This window comes from Lepidochelys kempii, chromosome 13 (assembly GCF_965140285.1).
Source record: "Lepidochelys kempii isolate rLepKem1 chromosome 13, rLepKem1.hap1, whole genome shotgun sequence".
Taxonomy (NCBI): Eukaryota; Metazoa; Chordata; order Testudines; family Cheloniidae; genus Lepidochelys; species Lepidochelys kempii.
Window position 1 is genome coordinate 28,491,487 of NC_136392.1, and position 19,034 is coordinate 28,510,520.

A 19,034-nucleotide genomic window follows, 5' to 3' on the forward strand; every position below is an offset into this window, starting at 1 on the left:
CAGTATTTAACAAATGGTGTGTCAAACTGGCATTTCCTTCGTTTGGAAGCAGATTAGAGTAAAATCCATCAGCAGCCAGAGTCAGGAAAATTAGGAATTCTTCATGTTCCAGAGGGTTACAACAAGACATGAGCAGGAGACGGTTTATCTAGCAAAAAAATAACATGCACTTCTCAGTTGCAAGGAAGCTCTATCTGCAAGAGAAGGCTGAGGAGAGCATGTTCAGGACCCTTTAGCAGAAGATTTATATCATAGGAAATTACTGTTTTGAAAAAAATCAGACCTGCTACTCTCCTTTCAGTTAGGAAAAAAAACAGAACAGGCCTGTGATTTGTAAGGTAGGATTTTTAGCCCAAGCCCCTCTGGATTTCATGGAGCTTAGTGGCATCCAGCTAGTAGCTGAAGATAAATACAGATGAGAGTCCAACAGCTTATTGAAGCCAAATGAAGATGATGAAAAACAGAAAAGTTATGAGACAGGGTAAACATTATACAAAGTTTAGACTTGCTTGGTAAATAGCTTTCCCATAAGCCACAAATGCATAGTATTGTGCAATATATACACATGTCGGCTGCCAGGTTCCCATCATTAGCAGAGCTCTGGCCCACCAGAAAAGCCCCAAAGGCCATTTGAGAGGCTTTAGTCTTGAGCAGCTTCCAGGACTCCATTTGTAGTGCTTACCACTAGTGCTAGAACGAGGGTCCGGACCTTCTCCCCAATCTCTGGTGAAATGTCATTGCCAAACTGCTGAAGGGTGGTAAGAAAGCGCTTGAGTTTGCTGAGCTGCCGGGCCCCACAGGTTGCTGGGAGTTGCTGATTGGTCAGTGAGGATGAAGATGACGAGGCAGGACCATTGCTGAATCTCTGGGGTGGAGAGGGTGCCCCATTCAGCGTCGGGGGAGAATGGTTAATCCCATTGGGCACTGAAATGCAGAACCAAACCAAAACGTAAGCATAAGTGACCACTGCTGCAACATACTGTAGAAATACCCAAAAGGGGCATACAACAATTCCATTCTGGTTCGAGAGACTCAGAAAAGAAAACTGACTAGAAACAGAGCAGAGCACCCCAGAATTGTGGGTTAAAGCAAAAATACCATGTTAAAATGGCCACAATGAGTTTATTTCCTCAACCCCTGTACCTGTTTCTCTAAGTGCTCATGAAAACACAGGACATTTCCTGCTGATGTACTCAAACACAAGGATGCAGGCACAGCTCTGTTGAATGGCATTTATACCCATTACTTTTCAGCACTCTAACCTTTCCATTTCTGGCTCTGTTCTGATACGGAAGTTTAACTATTCAGCCGCTTGTAGACCAGCTGTAAAAGTTTGCAGGCCAGATCAGCTGTCCATGGTTTCTTTTTTAAACCTACCTGTCAGCTGTTTTTTAAAATGTTTTTCTCATCTGAATCCTATTGAAATTTAGAGCATGGACTTTAATAGACTCCAAAGACCTATCTTAACTTCCAAAGACATGAAATCATTACTAACAATTAGGGTTAAAAACAAATGCTTTCTAAATAAATACCTATGGTTGTGATACCTCTCGGGGAGCTGAGCTTCATAAGGTTTAACAGTGTAAGGCAGAATAGTGTCTCACATACAGATCAAGGGCTTAGATATGCTTTAACTCACCCAGAAATTAGGGGCTGCACGCCAGAATTTCTGGGTGACATTCTCTGGCCTGCATTAAATGATTGCAATGGTCCTTTCTGGCCTTAAAAATTGACAAATTCAAGAAAAAAGAAAAGGAGTACTTGTGGCACCTTAGAGACTAACCAATTTATTTGAGCATAAGCTTTCGTGAGCTACAGCTCACTTCATCGGATGCAGGATCCGATGAAGTGAGCTGTAGCTCACAAAAGCTTATGCTCAGATAAATTGGTTAGTCTCTAAGGTGCCACAAGTACTCCTTTTCTTTTTGCGAATACAGACTAACACGGCTGTTACTCTGAAACCTGACAAATTCAAGGTAAATCAATTTTGTTCACTTAGTCTTGAGTCCTGCCAAGCATCTGACAGCACAGATGTTTGCACCCACATGCAGTACTGCGGACATCAAGAGGCCTTTGCTGAGGTGTAAAGGTCCATCCAGGCGGATCCCGCTGCAGGATCAGGGCCATGCCTCTCCCCAGGAAATTTACATCAGCCTCAGTTTTGCAAGTGTCTGGTGTTTTTGATCTGATCATGTTGGTGAGCTTGTTAGTCTATTTCAACATGCTTTCTGACTAAATTAGACAAAGCTGCTGATGTTTAGGGGCTTCAGGAGGGATTTGAAAAATTGTTCAGATCCCGATACAGCTCTTGTGCAATCTGAGGTCCTGTCTGAGAAACGTTTAAAGCAGGCATATGATTCAGGCCCTAATGCGATCCAAACCATGAACTGCAGAGTGGAAAAGTACATCATATTCAACATATATTTTAAGTCAATCCACTGTTTCAAAATTATAGCCCCAATACTGGACTCCTTGTACCCCAACACCCACTATAGTCACTGGGAGTTTCGGCTGAGGAAGTAACACAGGATCAGGCCCCAAAGAGTATAAAAATATGACAAGTCCTCTTTTAAGGGGCACTGTTTGGAGCAGCACTGCAGAAAGAATGCCCAGGACTATGCTGTCTTTCTGGGATACTGATGCATGCACATGTACACATGCCTAAAGAGAGAGAAACAGAGAGTTGACATGGCTGTTCAAGAAAAACAGATATGACCACTTCATCTTCATTTAAAGAACAGGGAAATCCAGCAATATTTACCAAATTGGACCATGTTAAACAGCATGGAAAAATTATTTATAAACTTAGTATTGTGAAAACTATGGTAGTTTAATAAGAATTATATAAAATTATTGTGTTCTCTTAAAATGAGAGCCTTTCAACTTCAAAAGACTACCCTAGTGAGACCTTTTCAAATGACGGGAAGGGAAGGATTAGGGCAGTTAAACCGCTCAAGGGCTGCTCAGAGATCTGAGGTTATAAAAGCTCCACACACCTGTCGTGGCAGTGGAGAAGCGGGGAGACAACCAAAGAAGAATAACCAGAGTCAGTTACAGATTCACAGGAAAGATAAGGGCAGAAAAAAAAATATCAAAGCTTGCTCATGTTAATGAAAGGGGCGAAAGGGCTGCTACAGAGGGAAAGTACTGCTAGATGGAAGGTAGGTCCATTAATAAAGGAAGAAGGAATGAAATTAATGACAACATGCTGAGCTCTTGTTTTAAAGGTGACCTGCAAAGAAAAATAAAGATGAGCTTTTGAGTTGTGTGTGTCATCATTACGGGTAAGGAAGATCTGAATGTTTTTTAAAAAATGTATTTTTCTATTTAAAAAATAAAAAGTAAAGGAATCTATGGAACATTTAAACACTTTCAAAGAAGCCAAACTAGATGACAGGCATTACATGATATTAGCATGCATGATGAATCCAAGAGAAGTATTTGGGACAGTACTAGAAGACTGGATAAAAGCAAATGTCTTAATGAATTTCAAGGAGGAGGATCCTGGCAATTATTTCCCCATAATTAACATCTATTCATAGTAAAAAAAAAAAAAATGCAATAACTAACCATTAAAAAAAACAACGATAAGTAAGAAGCAAGGGACGTAGCATGGCCTACTGGCTAGGACACTGGAACGGGAGATCCATGTTCTATTCCTAGCCTTGTTATTGATCTGCTGGGTGAAGTCAGACAAGTCTTTTCCGCAGGATCTTTTGTCTGCCTGTTCGGTTTAGATGATCAGTTCTTTGGGGGCAGATTATTATAGCGTATGTACAGAGTCGAGCACAAAGAGGCCGTAACATTGGCTGGGGCCTTTAAGCACTACTGGAATATAAATAATGAGACTAATCCTCACCAGACCTACTTCATTGCAATTACAGTAAAAGCTAAGTTAGCGAATGACTAGACCCCAGTAGGATTTTAGTAAAACATCTGAGACTGTGTGATTCATAACCTTACTTGAAAAATTAATTCAAAATGGTTTAGATAAGACTGAATAACCATAAACTAGGATGCCATAAAAAAACCAATGTATCAAAGATGAGGGCAAGCGAAAGTCTGATGTGGTAGCCCAGTGAGAAGTATTCTGGAATATCTAATTAAGCATTCTGGCAGAGAGGTTAAGGGGTAAGTGAAATTCATAGATGACACTAAATTGTGCGGGGTTGCAAACATCAGTGAGGGGAGTAAAATAATACACAGGTAGCTAGAGAGATGAGAAGTGTGGGCAGAAAACAGTGAGGAGAATCAACCTTCTAAAAAAAATGCACCTCGTGCATCTGGGGAAAGATAACCCTTAACTCAGCTGTTACATGGAAGGAAGAAAAGTGGAAAGCTGTAATGCTGAGAAAGGCTTTGGGAAGATAGCGACTGGTAAATTGGATACGAGTTTGCAATGTCATAATGGGAGCAAAAAAGTCCAAGTTCCTTTGGACTGCATAAGTGAGGCATGAGGGAGCAGAGAGGGAAATACCCCTCTGTACTGTACTGGTGTTATTGCAGGTAGAAGAGTGTTATTTCTAGGCATCACACTACCAGAAAGAAAAACTAGAGGGAGTAGCTGGAACAGCAACCAAACAGAGCAGGGGTATGGAGGACTGAATTATGTCGAGGAGGGGCAATGAAACTCAACCCTTATTGGAAGGGTATAAATAATTGAAATGGAGAGAGATGATTTGGGGTGAATAAGGAGGAGCTATGAGACCTTCCTGGCAGTGAGATACATCAACCCGTGGACTAATCTCCCAAGGGAAGCAGTGCGAGCGCCAGCCCTGGTCTTCTTTAAAACTAATCTGGAAAAAGCACTTCTGTATTTGAGTCAGTGTATCATAGTGAACAATTCTGCAGCAGTAGGGAGAGGCACTGGATAAACTACCTAGTAGGAGAGCTTCAATCCCCCTTCCCAGTTCTTCGCTACCTCTACGGTGCACAACTCACTCTCTAGTCCAGGTATCAGCACACAAAAACAGCTGCAATATCGGCAGCAATTTTTAAAAACTGAATGTTTCCCCCACGTCGAGATTAAGAGTCTTGTTGAAAATTCAAGGGGAAAAGCAGTTTCCTAACATCAGATCAGACCCAGGTACAGACAAGCCTTACATGCTGTAGGAGTGAACGACACTGGCCGGGGTCCGCCTGGGTTCACAGGTGGCAGTGGTGGCATGCTTGGAGGAGAAGATCTTGACTGTATCTTCACTTCCACAGGCGATCCAGGCATCACTGGCACCCTCTTCTCACTAGCAACTGTTAAGAGAAGAAAAAGAGAGTTTAAAGCTCACTGAAGGTCAAAACCACACACACACCAGCCCCACACCAGATCATTCCTCTGAACTCACAACGCTGCGGGGCAGAAGGAGAGAAAGCAAGGTGCTCATATGCTGCAGTGATGAGGGCGGTGTGAGAACCTGAATAGAACAGGTTAAAACCTCTGCAGGCAGGATACTGATATGGCGCATACTACAGTCTGGACTGATCACGCGTGCACACATTCACACACACTGTTCCAAGTGTTTTTTTTGGTTGTTTGTTAAATCTTTCCAAAAGTAACCAGCCTGCCTGGCAACGCTGGCCTACTCCTGCCAGCACACTGTAGATACATGGGTGGGATTTTGAGAAGTGACTCACGAGCACAAGTCCCATTGAAAGTCTGTATGATTTATGCTGCCACGTCCCTTAGACGCTTTTGAAAATCACACCCATAGAATACAAGAGCCCAATGAGTTTGAAAGAAGGCAGGTGAAAATGAAAGACTTTCACATCTCCATCCCTCATTAAACCCTGAGGTCAGGCACATAGCTCTAGGGAACCACCATCACACAACGCAAGGCAGAGTTACATTCTTTACAAGGCGCCTGTGATGCCAACAGGTGGCTGGTGGAAAAAACAAACTCTGGCTTTGACAGGTAAGAAAAGGAGACATTTGTAAAGCTCTTTTGTTCAGGGTTTGATATTCAGTGCCCCAGCAGGTGTGGGTTTGCAGGTGTCAAATGAACACCTCCCCTCTGTGAATAGCATGGGCTGTGCACCCTTGTAGAAATACAGGGCTACCCGAGCACACAGAAAAGGAAGGATGTGTGAACATTCAGATAAGTACATCTGAATAGATGAGTACTTATGTGGGCACTGAAAATCAAGACTATAAAATGTATGGATGCACATACAGTACAGTATTTTCCTAAGGATTTGGGTTCTTAAAACTATTAGTTTTTATAAAACATCATCCCACTTCACCTTTAAGGCCATGTCTTCATTGCAAAAAAGGTAGGACAGTTAACTCTTTGTTAAATCCTAGTGGAGACACGGCACCATAGTTTTTAATCTCGATATAGCTAGTCGAGATCAACCCCAGGTGGAGGGCTCTAGGGGTTGAGCTCAACTAGTTACATCAATAAAAACTCTGTTTCTTGTTTCCACTAGGATTTGATATTGAGATAGCTCTCCACTTTCCTGCAGAAAAAGCCCAAAACCCGCCAGCATATTATTCAGAGACCATGGATGCTTATTGTTGCTGCTCTGATGACACTGGCATGCAGCTCATCCATAAGTGTGTGACCCAAAAGGAGTAATGTGAGACAATGTGATCCAGATCATCCCCCTCAACAATGTGCTGACCACTTTCTGCTCCTGAAACCGATGCCTGTCTCATCTGATTAGTTCCTGAATGTGTTGTGATGATGTGGTAGCATGCCCTTCCTAAAATCCTTGAAAGATTTCCAGCACATCCATCTGGGCCCTGGTACTTTTTTTTTTTTTTTTGGCCAGGGACGGGGAGGGGAGGGAGCAAGGGAAGGAAGGAACTGACAGTTGTCTTTCACTTCTATGTGTTGTGTGCAGTGTGTGAGAACCCAAAGGGAACCATCATTGCAGACCACCTGCTTTTTCAGCAAGGCTGCCAAAGGCCTGGAGGAGAGCATAGTAGTTAGACATGTTTCAACCTTCACCACTTGGCATAAGCTGGAATTCAACACAGCCCACAAGCAATGCACTGAAATGCCTCCAGAAGCGTTGACTGAAAAGTTTGGATTCTTTCTAGTGTAAGACAAAAAAACTTCAGCTGCTTGGATACCTTTATAACAGCTGAAACTAATTGCCTTCAATGCTGATTGGCTATGGGCAAAGGAAAAAGCATTCTGGAACTTTGAAAGGTGACACGGCACATGGGGCATTTCCCTTGTCATGAAGGAGAGCTGGGCAGTTTTTTGTTTATATATAATGAAGCACTTTCCTGTCTAACAAGCCCACCAAAGAGTTCAGAGCATGTTTATGTTAGGAAGGCACGACAGAAAAACAGCAAATTGCTACTCACAGCTCCTTCACTGCCAAAAAACAAATCTAACTTCTATCAGCACTGCAGAGCAAGCTGGAATCCATTCCGCCATGTGCAGCAACAAGAGAATGGTCCGTGAGCTTCTGATAGCATAATCTGTATTACTAGTGAGGACTTAAAAGGCAGAAAGGACCCACCTAGACCTCTGGGGCCAATTAGAAACATCAAATAATACTTAGCGCTAGAACAGCCCTTCTCATTGTCAAAGCATTAACCATCAGTAGAGGTAAGAAGCACAAACATTTTTACAACCGGAAAAAACTAACGGAGGTGAAGTGACTTTTCTAAAGCCCTGGAAGGAATCAGTTTCCAATTCTGAATTAGAACTCAGAAATTCCTGGCTCCCAGACCTGTGTCCAACTACACTTCTCTAGACTGGAGATGGAAGCTATTGAGAGAAACTTAATAAGGAACTGCCCACTGAGAGCTGTGCTTAACTCACTTTAGGTGCTGTATAAATACATAAATACTACATACTGATGTCATTTTTGCAAGTTATCAATCAGCACTAAAGAACACAGTTGTACCAGGGCTTAAACTCTGAGTGGAACAATCCTATTTTTAAAAAAGGGAAACTGATTGAACTGAGAAGTTTTTCACTGAATTATAATCACAAAACCTGCTGCTTTGCAGTTTATGGCAACAATCTGTTCTCCTCAGCAAAGGTGCTGGTTTGTGAAAGCATAGAAGGAACAACCTGGTGCCAGAGCCCTTCTGCACCAACCACTTGGCACTATCACCGATGGCCTGAAATCCCCAAGGCAATCCTGCATACACCAGACCACAGGTTTCTCCTTTATTCTCCTTGTGGAAAATTATCCTTAAGGTCAGCAAGGTAACAAATGGATCTTGCACTCCAACAATCTCCCTCTCTGTGAGATTAGAGAGGTGACATTGGCAGCGTGAGCAGAGATGACTATACAGTAAAACCCCCATACTCAAGCAATTAAGAAACTCCCTCCATTTCAATGGATTTGGGATCGCTCACAATTAAAAATCAAATCAAATCAAATCTGCAGTTCTAAAGTATTTATATAGCAGCAGGTGTGTCTTTTAGTTTATATAAACCCTGTTTCACATCAGTAATTTTTTGTTCAAATCTCAGCTTCCCATCCGCCAAGAAAGCGACCAGAGAGATTATTCAAGACACTGGCCATATACTGTACACTTCTGTATGCAAGTGTTAGTTCACACTTTTACATTAATTCATACTGAATGTGTGCATCTTTCCTGTGTGTTCACTTCCTGCAAATACTCTAGCAAATAAGTTTATTGACAGAAAATTGGAGGGGGAAGGGGGAGGGGAAGAGAACCAACAGCGAATCAGACGAGCATTCCAGAATATTCACAGAGAACAAATTTTGAATTTGCAATCCAAAAGTATTCACACCAGAAACGTCATGCTAAGAGTTGCACTCATCTGTTCAGGGAACAGAAACACACCATGGGATTCTACAGCGTTCAGTCAAAACAGTTCTAACTGTAAACATCCAATACTTTTACTCCATAGTTTGTGAGCTACCCAGCAACTGAAATATGTTTGCACAAATCATTTGAATAAATGCAAAGAGTGAGCTAACTCATGGAAATTATAATCGACTGGCAGGATAATTCACAAAAACAGAAAAGAAGCTACATTTGATAAATGTCATTCACTGTAAATTGTTCTTCCCGTTCTAGCTTTACAAAATTCAATATTCTCTCCTGCCTTTATCTCCAACAAGACGGCTTACATGCAAACATATGCACAGTACCCCTTTCATATTCTGTTTTCTTCACCCCTTTCCTGTGAAACCTGTTCCCACAACTGCATATGGGGAACATAACACGAGACATACGATCTCACTAGAGCATGGAATGGAACCTTGACTTTGATGATCTCTCTTTCCAAACCATTTGCAGGACATACTAAACATACTGTCAAAACACTACCAAGGGCACATTTTTAAAAATAAAGTGTTGTTTGGTTGGTTTTTTTAAACAAAGCCCAAGCAGAAATATTGCCACTGTCAGTTATAATAAAAGTTCAATGGAATTCCCACCCCCTCAACCTCCAATAAACAATCCCATGTACTTGTAATAACTTGTGAAACACTGCATTGCTCTGTGGCAGTCCATAAGAATCTGAAAGCCAAAACTCACAAGAAATCAAGTGGCTTGTTTTCATGGCTCACCATGAGAGAAATACAAAAAGCAAGCAGTGCTGTTAGATTTCACAAGCTTTCGATTACTGGATTGTGGTGGTTGTAACCCAGATAAGGACATATCTGTCTTCTAAACATTCTGATTTTACATATCCCTTTAATGGGAATAATATGGGTTTTTACTCAACTTCACACAGAGAAAAATGAGCTAAAATGAGGCAGTGCAGACACTGATGAGGAGGTCAGCTCTCCCATCAAGGGCTGAAGGAACATTGCTTTCTTCTCACACTGAACTGTTCAGGAAGGTTTGATGGCTCATCAGTAACAGGATTTTAATTCAGTCTCCAACTGCTGATCTCCAGTTGTGGTTAGGGAGAGGGGACACCCAGTGGCTGTTCAAACTGAGTGAAAGTCATAGAATTTGCCAGTTATCTGAAATCAAGTTGAATAGAATCAAGTGCATGTTTGGAGGCAGGAAGTGAGACATGAGCTCAGTCCAAATGCACATCCAAGTTAGGATGCTTTTCAGCTCCCTGACGTACAAAGCTCATAAGAAGCACCAAACAAGACAACATTGGCAAACTGAAGTTCTTCCTCCAAACCTGCCTTTGTTCTTGCAGCCCCCCTTTAAGAAAAGCAGTTGCACTTAATAGCTTGACTACTCGGAACGTCCATTTAGCATCACTTCCTAAATTGGACATCTTAATCTGTTATACTTCAAACAGGCTTTCTTCCAAATTCCAGACAAACTTCAGTGCTAACTCCTGCTCCTTTACAAAGCTATCAAACTCGCTGTTCCTTGTCTCATGTGGGAATGTTAGCTGACATGGTTTGGTCTGAAGGTGCTGATTGGATCTATTTTAGAAACATTTATGAATTCGCTATTTTCCAAACACTGCCTGCAGGACACAGATTGAACATATTTTTAGCACACAGCTTTTGCCATCAAGCTGCCAAACATCACAATTTTATGACGACTTGTGTTGACTTCACATCCAGAGATAGCAAATGTTGACTGGTTAATGAAGATGTGCTGAATGAACAAGAGAATATTCCTGCCAGTGTCAAGATGAGAGGAAAACTATACTGAACTGGCCTGAAACAATCTGGAGTGTTACCAGGGAATAAGATTCATTTTGTTTAAAAGAATCCTGGCCATTGACATTCTGTTTTATTCTTTACTTGACAACCATTAGGGTCTCCATCCTCTCAAATGTGATGGAGAAAAGCAACAGAGACACAGGGAGTTTGAAAACCAGATTTTACAATGATTAATCAATACAGATTTCAGCTGATTTCCACGTTATTCAGCTGTAATAGCAAAGCTTGTGATTTTGTATATTGGATGGCCTGGAGGTAGGAAGCCGTTTAGTTTGGGGGGTGCCACTAAGGAAGTCCTTGTGGCGAAAATCAATTTCAGTGCATTGTTCTTCTTAGCGTATGCGCAACGTGCCTCAGGTGACACGGGACCAGGATTCATCACTGAATTTGGTCCACTGGTTGGATCATTAGCTTCCCTGGCTTGGGCCGGGCACTGACTGGGAGTGTGATATGAATGCTGATCCATGCATTCAAGAGCTTGGATTGATTTTGTGCCCACTCAAGGAACTGCTGACCACAAAGCTGTACTGTATCCTGCTGTGATGGGGTATACTCACTGGCCCTGAGAGGGTAAATCAGGCCCAATTAACTGTCCAGGCTGCACCTGGAGGAGGAGCCAGGGAGCAGAGATTAATTAGACACAAGGCTCAACTGGGCAGGGCCTATATAAACCAGGAAGCTGGCAACAGAAAGGGGCTGCAAGAAGGCAGGCTGCAGTCACTCCCTGCGAAGAGGGAGGTGTGTTGGGACTGTAGAGGGTAGTTAACAGTTACTCCCTGGCGAACCCAAAGAAGGGAAAAGCCAGGAAGGTAGGAGAAGTAGCAAGGGATAGCAGTGCAGGCCTTGGCTAATTGGAGGGTCCCTGAGCTGGAACCTGGAGTAGAGAGTGGGCCCCGGTTCCCCTACCAGCCACTAGAGACATGGCAAATACGAGGCAGAGAAGAGTGGACTGTTTGGGACGATTTGGTCTGGGAAAGACTGTTACACACACCCCTCCCTGCCCCCCGGAAGGGTGGGACAATGTTGTGACTTGGCCAGAAGGCTGAGTCACGAAAAGGAGGCTGCAGTTCCTGGAGCAAGTGGGCCTCAGAATGAGAAGACAGTGGGAGAGACACCGCTGGAGGAGAACACAGTACATTGCAGAACTAATCCCCTGGATGGCCAACAGAAGGTGCCACCAGCAGTGAGTATGCCCCATGACACCCCCCTGCCCGCCAACTGCAACATATACTACATGGCACTCCAGTAATTGGTTTGACTAGATTTTCTAGGCGAGTTGCATTGTATTTTATTTTGCTCCCTAACTGTTGTCTTAATGTAGCAGACAAAGAAGAACAACAGTTAAGAGTAGCACTGCTGATCAACTTCTCATTTAACAAGCACAGGCTAAGTTCTAGTGGAGGATCAAGTCCCAGAATGAACAATACGCTAGAACAGGTTCTGGAAGAAGCTGTCAGACCACCTTTGCCTTCACTCACAAATCAGAGAAGTTCTTCCCCTCAGCTCTCCAGCAACAGCTGAGCATTAAACATGCCCTATTGTGTCCACAATATACACACTTTTTCAACTCAACAGTTTAAACACCAACCAAGACAGGTTTTCAAGACATTTACTTTCTTTAAGTAAACCTTCCTGCTATTGCACTTAAGAAAAGGAGAGTGTTGCTATGATGGGTGACCTCAGAAGAATAGCCAAATTCTACTTACGCTGTAAACTATAAAAAGAAAAGTATGTTTTAATAATCCTTTGCATTCATATGGTTTTGAAAAAGGTAAAAAACACAATCAAAATAGCTGGGTTGCTAGGGTGTGTCTAAATGACTCTAAACATTTAATTTCTATCTTAAAGTCTTTGGAAATGAAGAAAGAAACTGAGAACCACAAGAAATAAAGGACTGCAGGACAAAAGCTAGATAAGCAGCTACCACGAGAATTCAAAGTGAGGATAAGAAGAAGTATAGTATGAAATAACCATGGCCAGTGGAGGGACTGGATGACTCCAAAAGGCTGATAGGATAATATCAGGATGTGCGATTTACATGTGTTAATAAAAAGTGTTTGTGAACCTGTTACATAATAACATTAAGCTCCAGTATAAAAAAGTTGGCATCCTGGCATATTTGAGGACTGCACAGTCCTGGAGCGGGACAGAAGAAACCTAAACACGTCCCAATAGACGGAGGTAGTGTTGCTGGGAGAAATGGGAAGTCATCTAGGGAAGAGAAGGTTCAACTAGAAGCGAAGTGGAACCGATGGTGGGAGGATGCTGTGCCACGGACCTCACACTGTTAAGCAATGCTGTTTGGGGGTAGCTGGAGAGAGAGGCTGGATTGCTATGAAAGGAATCAGAATGTTGGGATAGGCACATCCATCGCCTGGTCAATACACAATGTGGAATAATCTAGTTTTTAAAAGGTGAGCACAAGCAGTTTCCCAGTGACAAAACTGGCTGCTAGCATTAAGCTAGTAATGGTGGAAGTGGAAGAGTAACTGTCGATCCTGGTACAAAAGCCAGAGCAGTGAGCTTTCAGGCAAGCATACAGTGCTGGGAAGAATGGAACAAAGGCTAATATGGTACATAGACAATGTAATTGCCTTTTATATATTAATAAGCTCAAGATTATAAGGCTATTCCAGTTTGTACATGTATTTAATTGATTCAGTGCTGGAAAAGTTAATTCAATTAAGGAAGTACATGCCTCAATCTGAATTTAGACCTGGTCTACACTGAAAGAGTCGGCTGACCCAGCTACGTCACTCAGAAGTAGAAAATCCACACCCTGGAGCAACATAGTTAAGCCGACCTAACCCCTGGTATAGACAGCACTAGGTCGACGGAAGAATTCTTACCACCTCTCTGGGAGACGAATTACCTACCGCAATGGGAGAACCCCTCTCATCCACGTTGGTAGTTTCTACTCTGAAGCACTATAGCAGCGCAGCTGCAATTGTGCGTCTAGTATTTCAAGTGTAGACAAGCCCTTAGTTTGTAGATCCTAACTACAAACCAGCACAGTGTCTGTCCTGCAACACACAAACCTGTTTGCTGGGTTCAACCAACTTTGCTATTAAACTGATTTCTGTATTTTGTATTAAAAACAAAATATTTTAGAAGCAGCAAGGCAGGAGAGCATCTCCACGCAAAGTAAATGAATGCTCACAGGTTTGTTTATAGTAAGACCGACCATATATCCAAAGAGCCCTCTTCCCTCTCCACCCACTGTTCATCACAGTTGGAGTGATCAGAGTCAGCCAGGCACTTGCCACCAGATGATTGGATTCTAAAGTCTGTAAAGTAGCCATATTTTGTTTTTACATGATGCCTTTCTGGAGTGAAGGATTCTGTATACATTCACTCAAGAAGCTGCATTTCAGTGGGTAAGGGTGGGAGAAGCACATAACATAGAAGTAGGGAAAGGGGACATTTTAGCTGAGACAGCAGGGCAAAATGCTACTTATACAGTAAGTGCCCAGGGATCACTGATCCCTGCAGAGCAGACAGGACCGTCTTTCATCCTAAAGAGCCACCTTCCCGAAAAAAAGCCAAATGCATGGAACTCACATTTATCTGCCGTGTAAGTAAAAAAGATTGAGATGATCCTGCAGGGTCATGAACCTGAAGTTACAATGCATCCAATGAAGTGAGCTGTAGCTCACGAAAGCTTATGCTCAAATAAATTTGTTAGTCTCTAAGGTGCCACAAGTACTCCTTTTCTTTTTGTGAATACTTCAAAGTGGAGACTCAGACCACTTAAGACATCCCTTCAGGCTGCTTTGTGGACTCATAGTTGAACAGGACAGAACAAGAGGTTTAAGATAAAGCAAAGTTATGTATTTTAGAACTTTTAGCGTGCTGTAGAACTGTCCAGACAGGATGTTACTGTGCAGCAAGCTAGCCTGCTGCAGATTCACCCACTGGCTTGCCGTGCCCCACATCCCAACTAGACAAGCCCTCAGTTTGAACACTAGGAGAAACATGGTTCAGAAGAGGAACAAGAGGGCAAGGGAGGGGATGGAGTTAACATCTCTGGGGGCTATTCGGCTGTTAACTAGATCCTGCTGACAATCTACTAGGGATGGTTTAGGATAATTAAATCAATACTGCCCTGAAGCTGAGGGGTTTATTAGATGTCCATTCCAGCCCAAATGAGTCCATGATTAAAAGGACACGTTGCAATTTCCTTGCTTTCCAGGAGATTCTGTTAATTTTAATGCAGCCTAAAAGCCGCATCACTGTAACTTGACCTGATAATGTAAATAGGGTGGAGTGAAATATAGCTGGTCACCTTCCCAGCTTCAGCGAATGTTTATTTTGAATAACGTGCTTATCTGCTCCAAACTGCTCACCATCTGTTTTCAGTCTCCACCAAGCTAATAATTTTCACATTAGGAACTGAGAAATGGGAAGAATTACATTTAAATTTTATTTTTAACATCTTTGCTTTGCTCTTTGAGATTGTCTTGTCTCCTCCCCTTGAGAGCTTCAAGCCATTTATAAAGACCTTTCCACCTTTGCACAGTGCTTTGAGATACTCAGATGAGAGGAGCTATATGAATGCAAAGCATTTGTGTTATTAGTCAGACTACCACCCTGTTCGAATAGCTCAGCAATATATCAGCCTACAGCCCGATAGCTGGTAGCATCTCCCAAGCTCCAATGAAAATCAGTTTGCCTAGAAAAGAGCAAATCTTTTATCATTTGGCAATATAATTACATAAAAAGGTGGGAAAAAGAGGAAAGGATTAGATATACAAAGCATTAATGAGAGCAGCATAAAGACAATGAATAAAAGCAGCCTTAAGGGGAGGAAAAGGTGAATTGTATTTTGTTACAAAATACCTAACTGGAGCAGGGAAGAGGAAAAACGTCGTAAAATGTACAGGGTAAAAATGTTAGGTTTCCAGTGGCCTCAAAGTGCTTTCATATATTCTATGGCCAGAAGGAACCATTGTGATCAACTAGGCTGAGCTCCTGTATAAAACACAGGCCAGAGAACTTCCCCACAATAATTCCTAGCCAGATCTTTCAGAAAAACATCCAATCTTGATTGAACAATAGTCAGTGATGAAGAATCCACCACAACCCTTGGTAAATTGTTCCAATGGTTAATTACTTTCACCATTAAAACTTTGCCTTACTTCCAGTCCGAATTTGTCTAGCTTCTTTGCAAAGATGGCAAATGTTGCTACAGTACTCCATTTTACAGTTAAAAAAACTGAGGCATATAGAGGTTGAGTAACATGTCCAAGGTCACACAATAAATCAGTGGTCAATCTGGGTGAGCCCAGATCTACTGATGCCCAATGCATCCTCCTTTATACATAGACAGTTTTATAAGGAGCTACTATGGGTCCTATTGTGATGGGTGGGTACAAGATTCCTGCCTGGGTACTTCACTGAATATGATTAATCCATTTTTGTATTGTATATTTCAGTTTACAAAGCACCAGAGGCTTTGAGCCTGCAAGATGCTGTGGGAGTGGAGGGGACTCAGCACCTCACAGCAGTGCTTAGCACCTTGCAGGACTAAGCCCCTAGAGTTTGGGATAGACATTGCACAAATCAAAAATAAATGCATGCATCTCCATCTCCCACACACAGCTGTTTCACTTTCAAGCTCAGTTATGTGGAACTCAGCTATAAGAAATTGAAATAGCAGAATATGTTATCATTTGCAACCAGTCAAGAAAGCAGTTAATAAGGAAAATAAGATTAATAATTTCTTTTCTTTAAGGCTGATTGCTATCCTTCTCGGTCTTATCCTTCAATGATTTTATGAAAACCTATTAATGTGTTTGGCAGTATAAAGTTGTCTGCATTTGCTCAGTTTTATAGCGATTCTTCCTATTTTGTTGTCACATATTTAATTTCAGCATTATCATTTCAGCTAGATCTTGCTTTCCTCCTGCATAAATAGTACAGTACCAACCATGACATGCAACTGGCTCAAGAACACATTGAGAGTCTATGGCTCAGTTCTGGTCTCCAGACTCAGAGCAAATTTAGTGCTTAGGAGATAAAACTGCCACAAAAATATGGTCCACAACCTAATGACACGTAGCTTGGATCAGCTAATTGAGAATCTCTAAATACATAGCCAGGGTATGCAAGAAATCACTTCTCTAATTTCACATGCACAAATGAATCTCTGCCAACAGAAGTTTGCTGATGACTTGACTAGCATCATAGAGGACTGATTCTCTAAAAAGGTCTGAGGAGCATTGCTTAATATACAGTTTCTTTCTGCTCATTCAATAGACTTATGGAGCTTGATGGCAAAATAGTTAACGGCTTTGACTTTCACCTGGAGCCCAACTGAAATACATTTAGCAGTCTCAGCCTCGTCCCTAATAGACATGAGGGGTCATGGCTGGACACATTGACAGAAGCTGGTTGGGTTTTTGATCATTCTACAGCTATGTACCAGTTCTCAATGGGACATGGCTGGGATGGAATCACTGCAGAACGAAACCCGCATCGTCATCCATTATTTTAAATGGAGGGGTATGCGGTGTGGGGGAGATATTAGCAGCGTGGCCTGGGAGAGGGGGTGGAATAATTGAAGGGAGGCAGCTGAAGGGCGGGGAAGCAGGTCACATTTTAAACTTTCCTGCTGTCTAAATGCCAAGCTGCCCTGGCAACAGCAGTTCATGGTTCCGGAGCCCTTATACTCACTTTGTATTGGAAATGCCAAATGAAGAGTTCTTCAGTAGTCACCATTTAGATTTTATAATTAAAAGGGCAAGGGCTGCTGAGTCACAAATGGCTGCTGGGCCCAGGGGAAGGGAGAAGGACTCCAGAACAGCCAGAGACCATTTGTAAAATAAAGGTTAGAAAAAATAATTTCCTCTTGTTCTTCTGCTATGCAGTATTTTCCACAGCAGGACACCTTGCATGAGGCTTCACAAGTGTTTTGGAGAAAAATTAGGGTTAGTGAGCCATACTGCCTGCTATGTCAAAGGGTGCATTAGACAGCTACTGGGGCCCTTCTCCCTCAGCTGTAGGCATGTGGCTTTTGGCCTTTCGTCACACAATGCAACTGAAGTGGGAATCGAGAGGAACCTAATGCACACCCTGATAAACGTTTCTGTTATAAAAATATGCCCTGTAGGCACAACTTACACTGAGAAGTGCAAGAATAAAGTTAGTGCAGTTCTTCCCTCAGGAGTCCATCTTTCTCCTTTCTGAACTGTTGAAAGTAGCCAATAAACCTGTCTAGACTTTGTGCCTGGCGTTCTGCAGTGACAGAATGATGAAATACCTCTGAACCCCTTCTGCAGAGGAATTTGCTTCCTTCCACAAAAAGCAAAACCCCATTCACCATCACGATCTAGCTGTCCAATACTGTAACCAGAAATATAATGCCCAGACCTTGGATGGCCAACCAGGGTCAAGGTAAGCAAAAGATCCTCACTAATTAGCTGAGTTAGTTCTAAACATTTTGGTAACATTTTGTTTGTTTACTACTGCATACAGGGGTACAAAATAAGTTGAAAATCCATTTCTAATGTAACACAGATATTTAATCCTCTGCAATATTTATTCACTAGGTTAACAGCATTTCGAATGAAAAATTACAGCTGCTAAACATTTTTAATGGATACCAAAATAACATATTCAGAGTTCTTAAAAATTTCCTCTTACTTTATTGCTCTCCAAATAGTCTTACTGTAATTTAAACTATTTGAGTGCAATAATGATGGCTGGAACTAACCTTCCAGATGTGGACATCTGTCTTGTATTTGCCTTACTGGCGAAAACATGAGGAAGATTAATGACTTTAAGTCCAACGGAGATCAGACATAACAAGTAAAGCTGGGAAACAACCTAAGAACACTAAGAACAGCAGTTTCTATTGTTGAGCCGTCACCCAACACTGAATCAAAGATGATTTCAGGGTAATTTCCCTGCATGTATGTGTGAAGTGTATGCACATAAAAACGGTACATGGAAAACAGAATACAGTGGTAACATTTACATTAAATATTGTGTACAGTAGAAGCAAAAACTTAAGATGAATGTTAAAATTATGATAATCACCCTACTTATGGTCTATACACACCTTCGCTGTATGTGCTAATTTGAGACATGTGTAGAGGAAGCCCGATTATTCCACTTTAAAAAAAAATTGCCGTTAAGCTTCCAAATGTTCTGAAATTATTCGCTGCATAATCCAGCAAATGTGCTTCTACTACGTTACAAACATAGAAACTCTCCCTTGAGATCCTTGGCGTGATAAATATGGAGACGGTGCACAGGCGATGCCATTCAGACACACTTTGGGAAAAGAATTCCTTCGAAATATTACCGTCCAAGTCTCTGCTGCACCTACTGTTACATTCCTTAAATCTCTACCAAGACCTTTTTAAAGAGTATGGGCCAGTATTTGCAACATATTTAGGCACCTTAAATACCTATGTAAATCCAGTCCTACTCTAAATACTATGTAATGTGGACAA

General features: G+C 42.0%; 1 protein-coding gene across 3 annotated transcripts in view; it reads right to left on the reverse strand.

Annotated features, from left to right (window-relative positions):
* Positions 1 to 19,034, reverse strand: part of CBFA2T2 (CBFA2/RUNX1 partner transcriptional co-repressor 2) — a 97,472-nt gene that overhangs the window by 20,065 nt on the left and 58,373 nt on the right. For all 3 annotated transcript variants that reach the window (XM_073309909.2, XM_073309911.2, XM_073309908.1), the window contains 2 exons: positions 5,104 to 5,247; positions 683 to 924 (listed from right to left, as the gene is read on the reverse strand). In XM_073309909.2, coding sequence (XP_073166010.1) covers positions 683 to 924; positions 5,104 to 5,247 — 386 coding nt within the window. Of the gene's footprint in view, positions 1 to 682; positions 925 to 5,103; positions 5,248 to 19,034 lie in introns of those variants that run through there.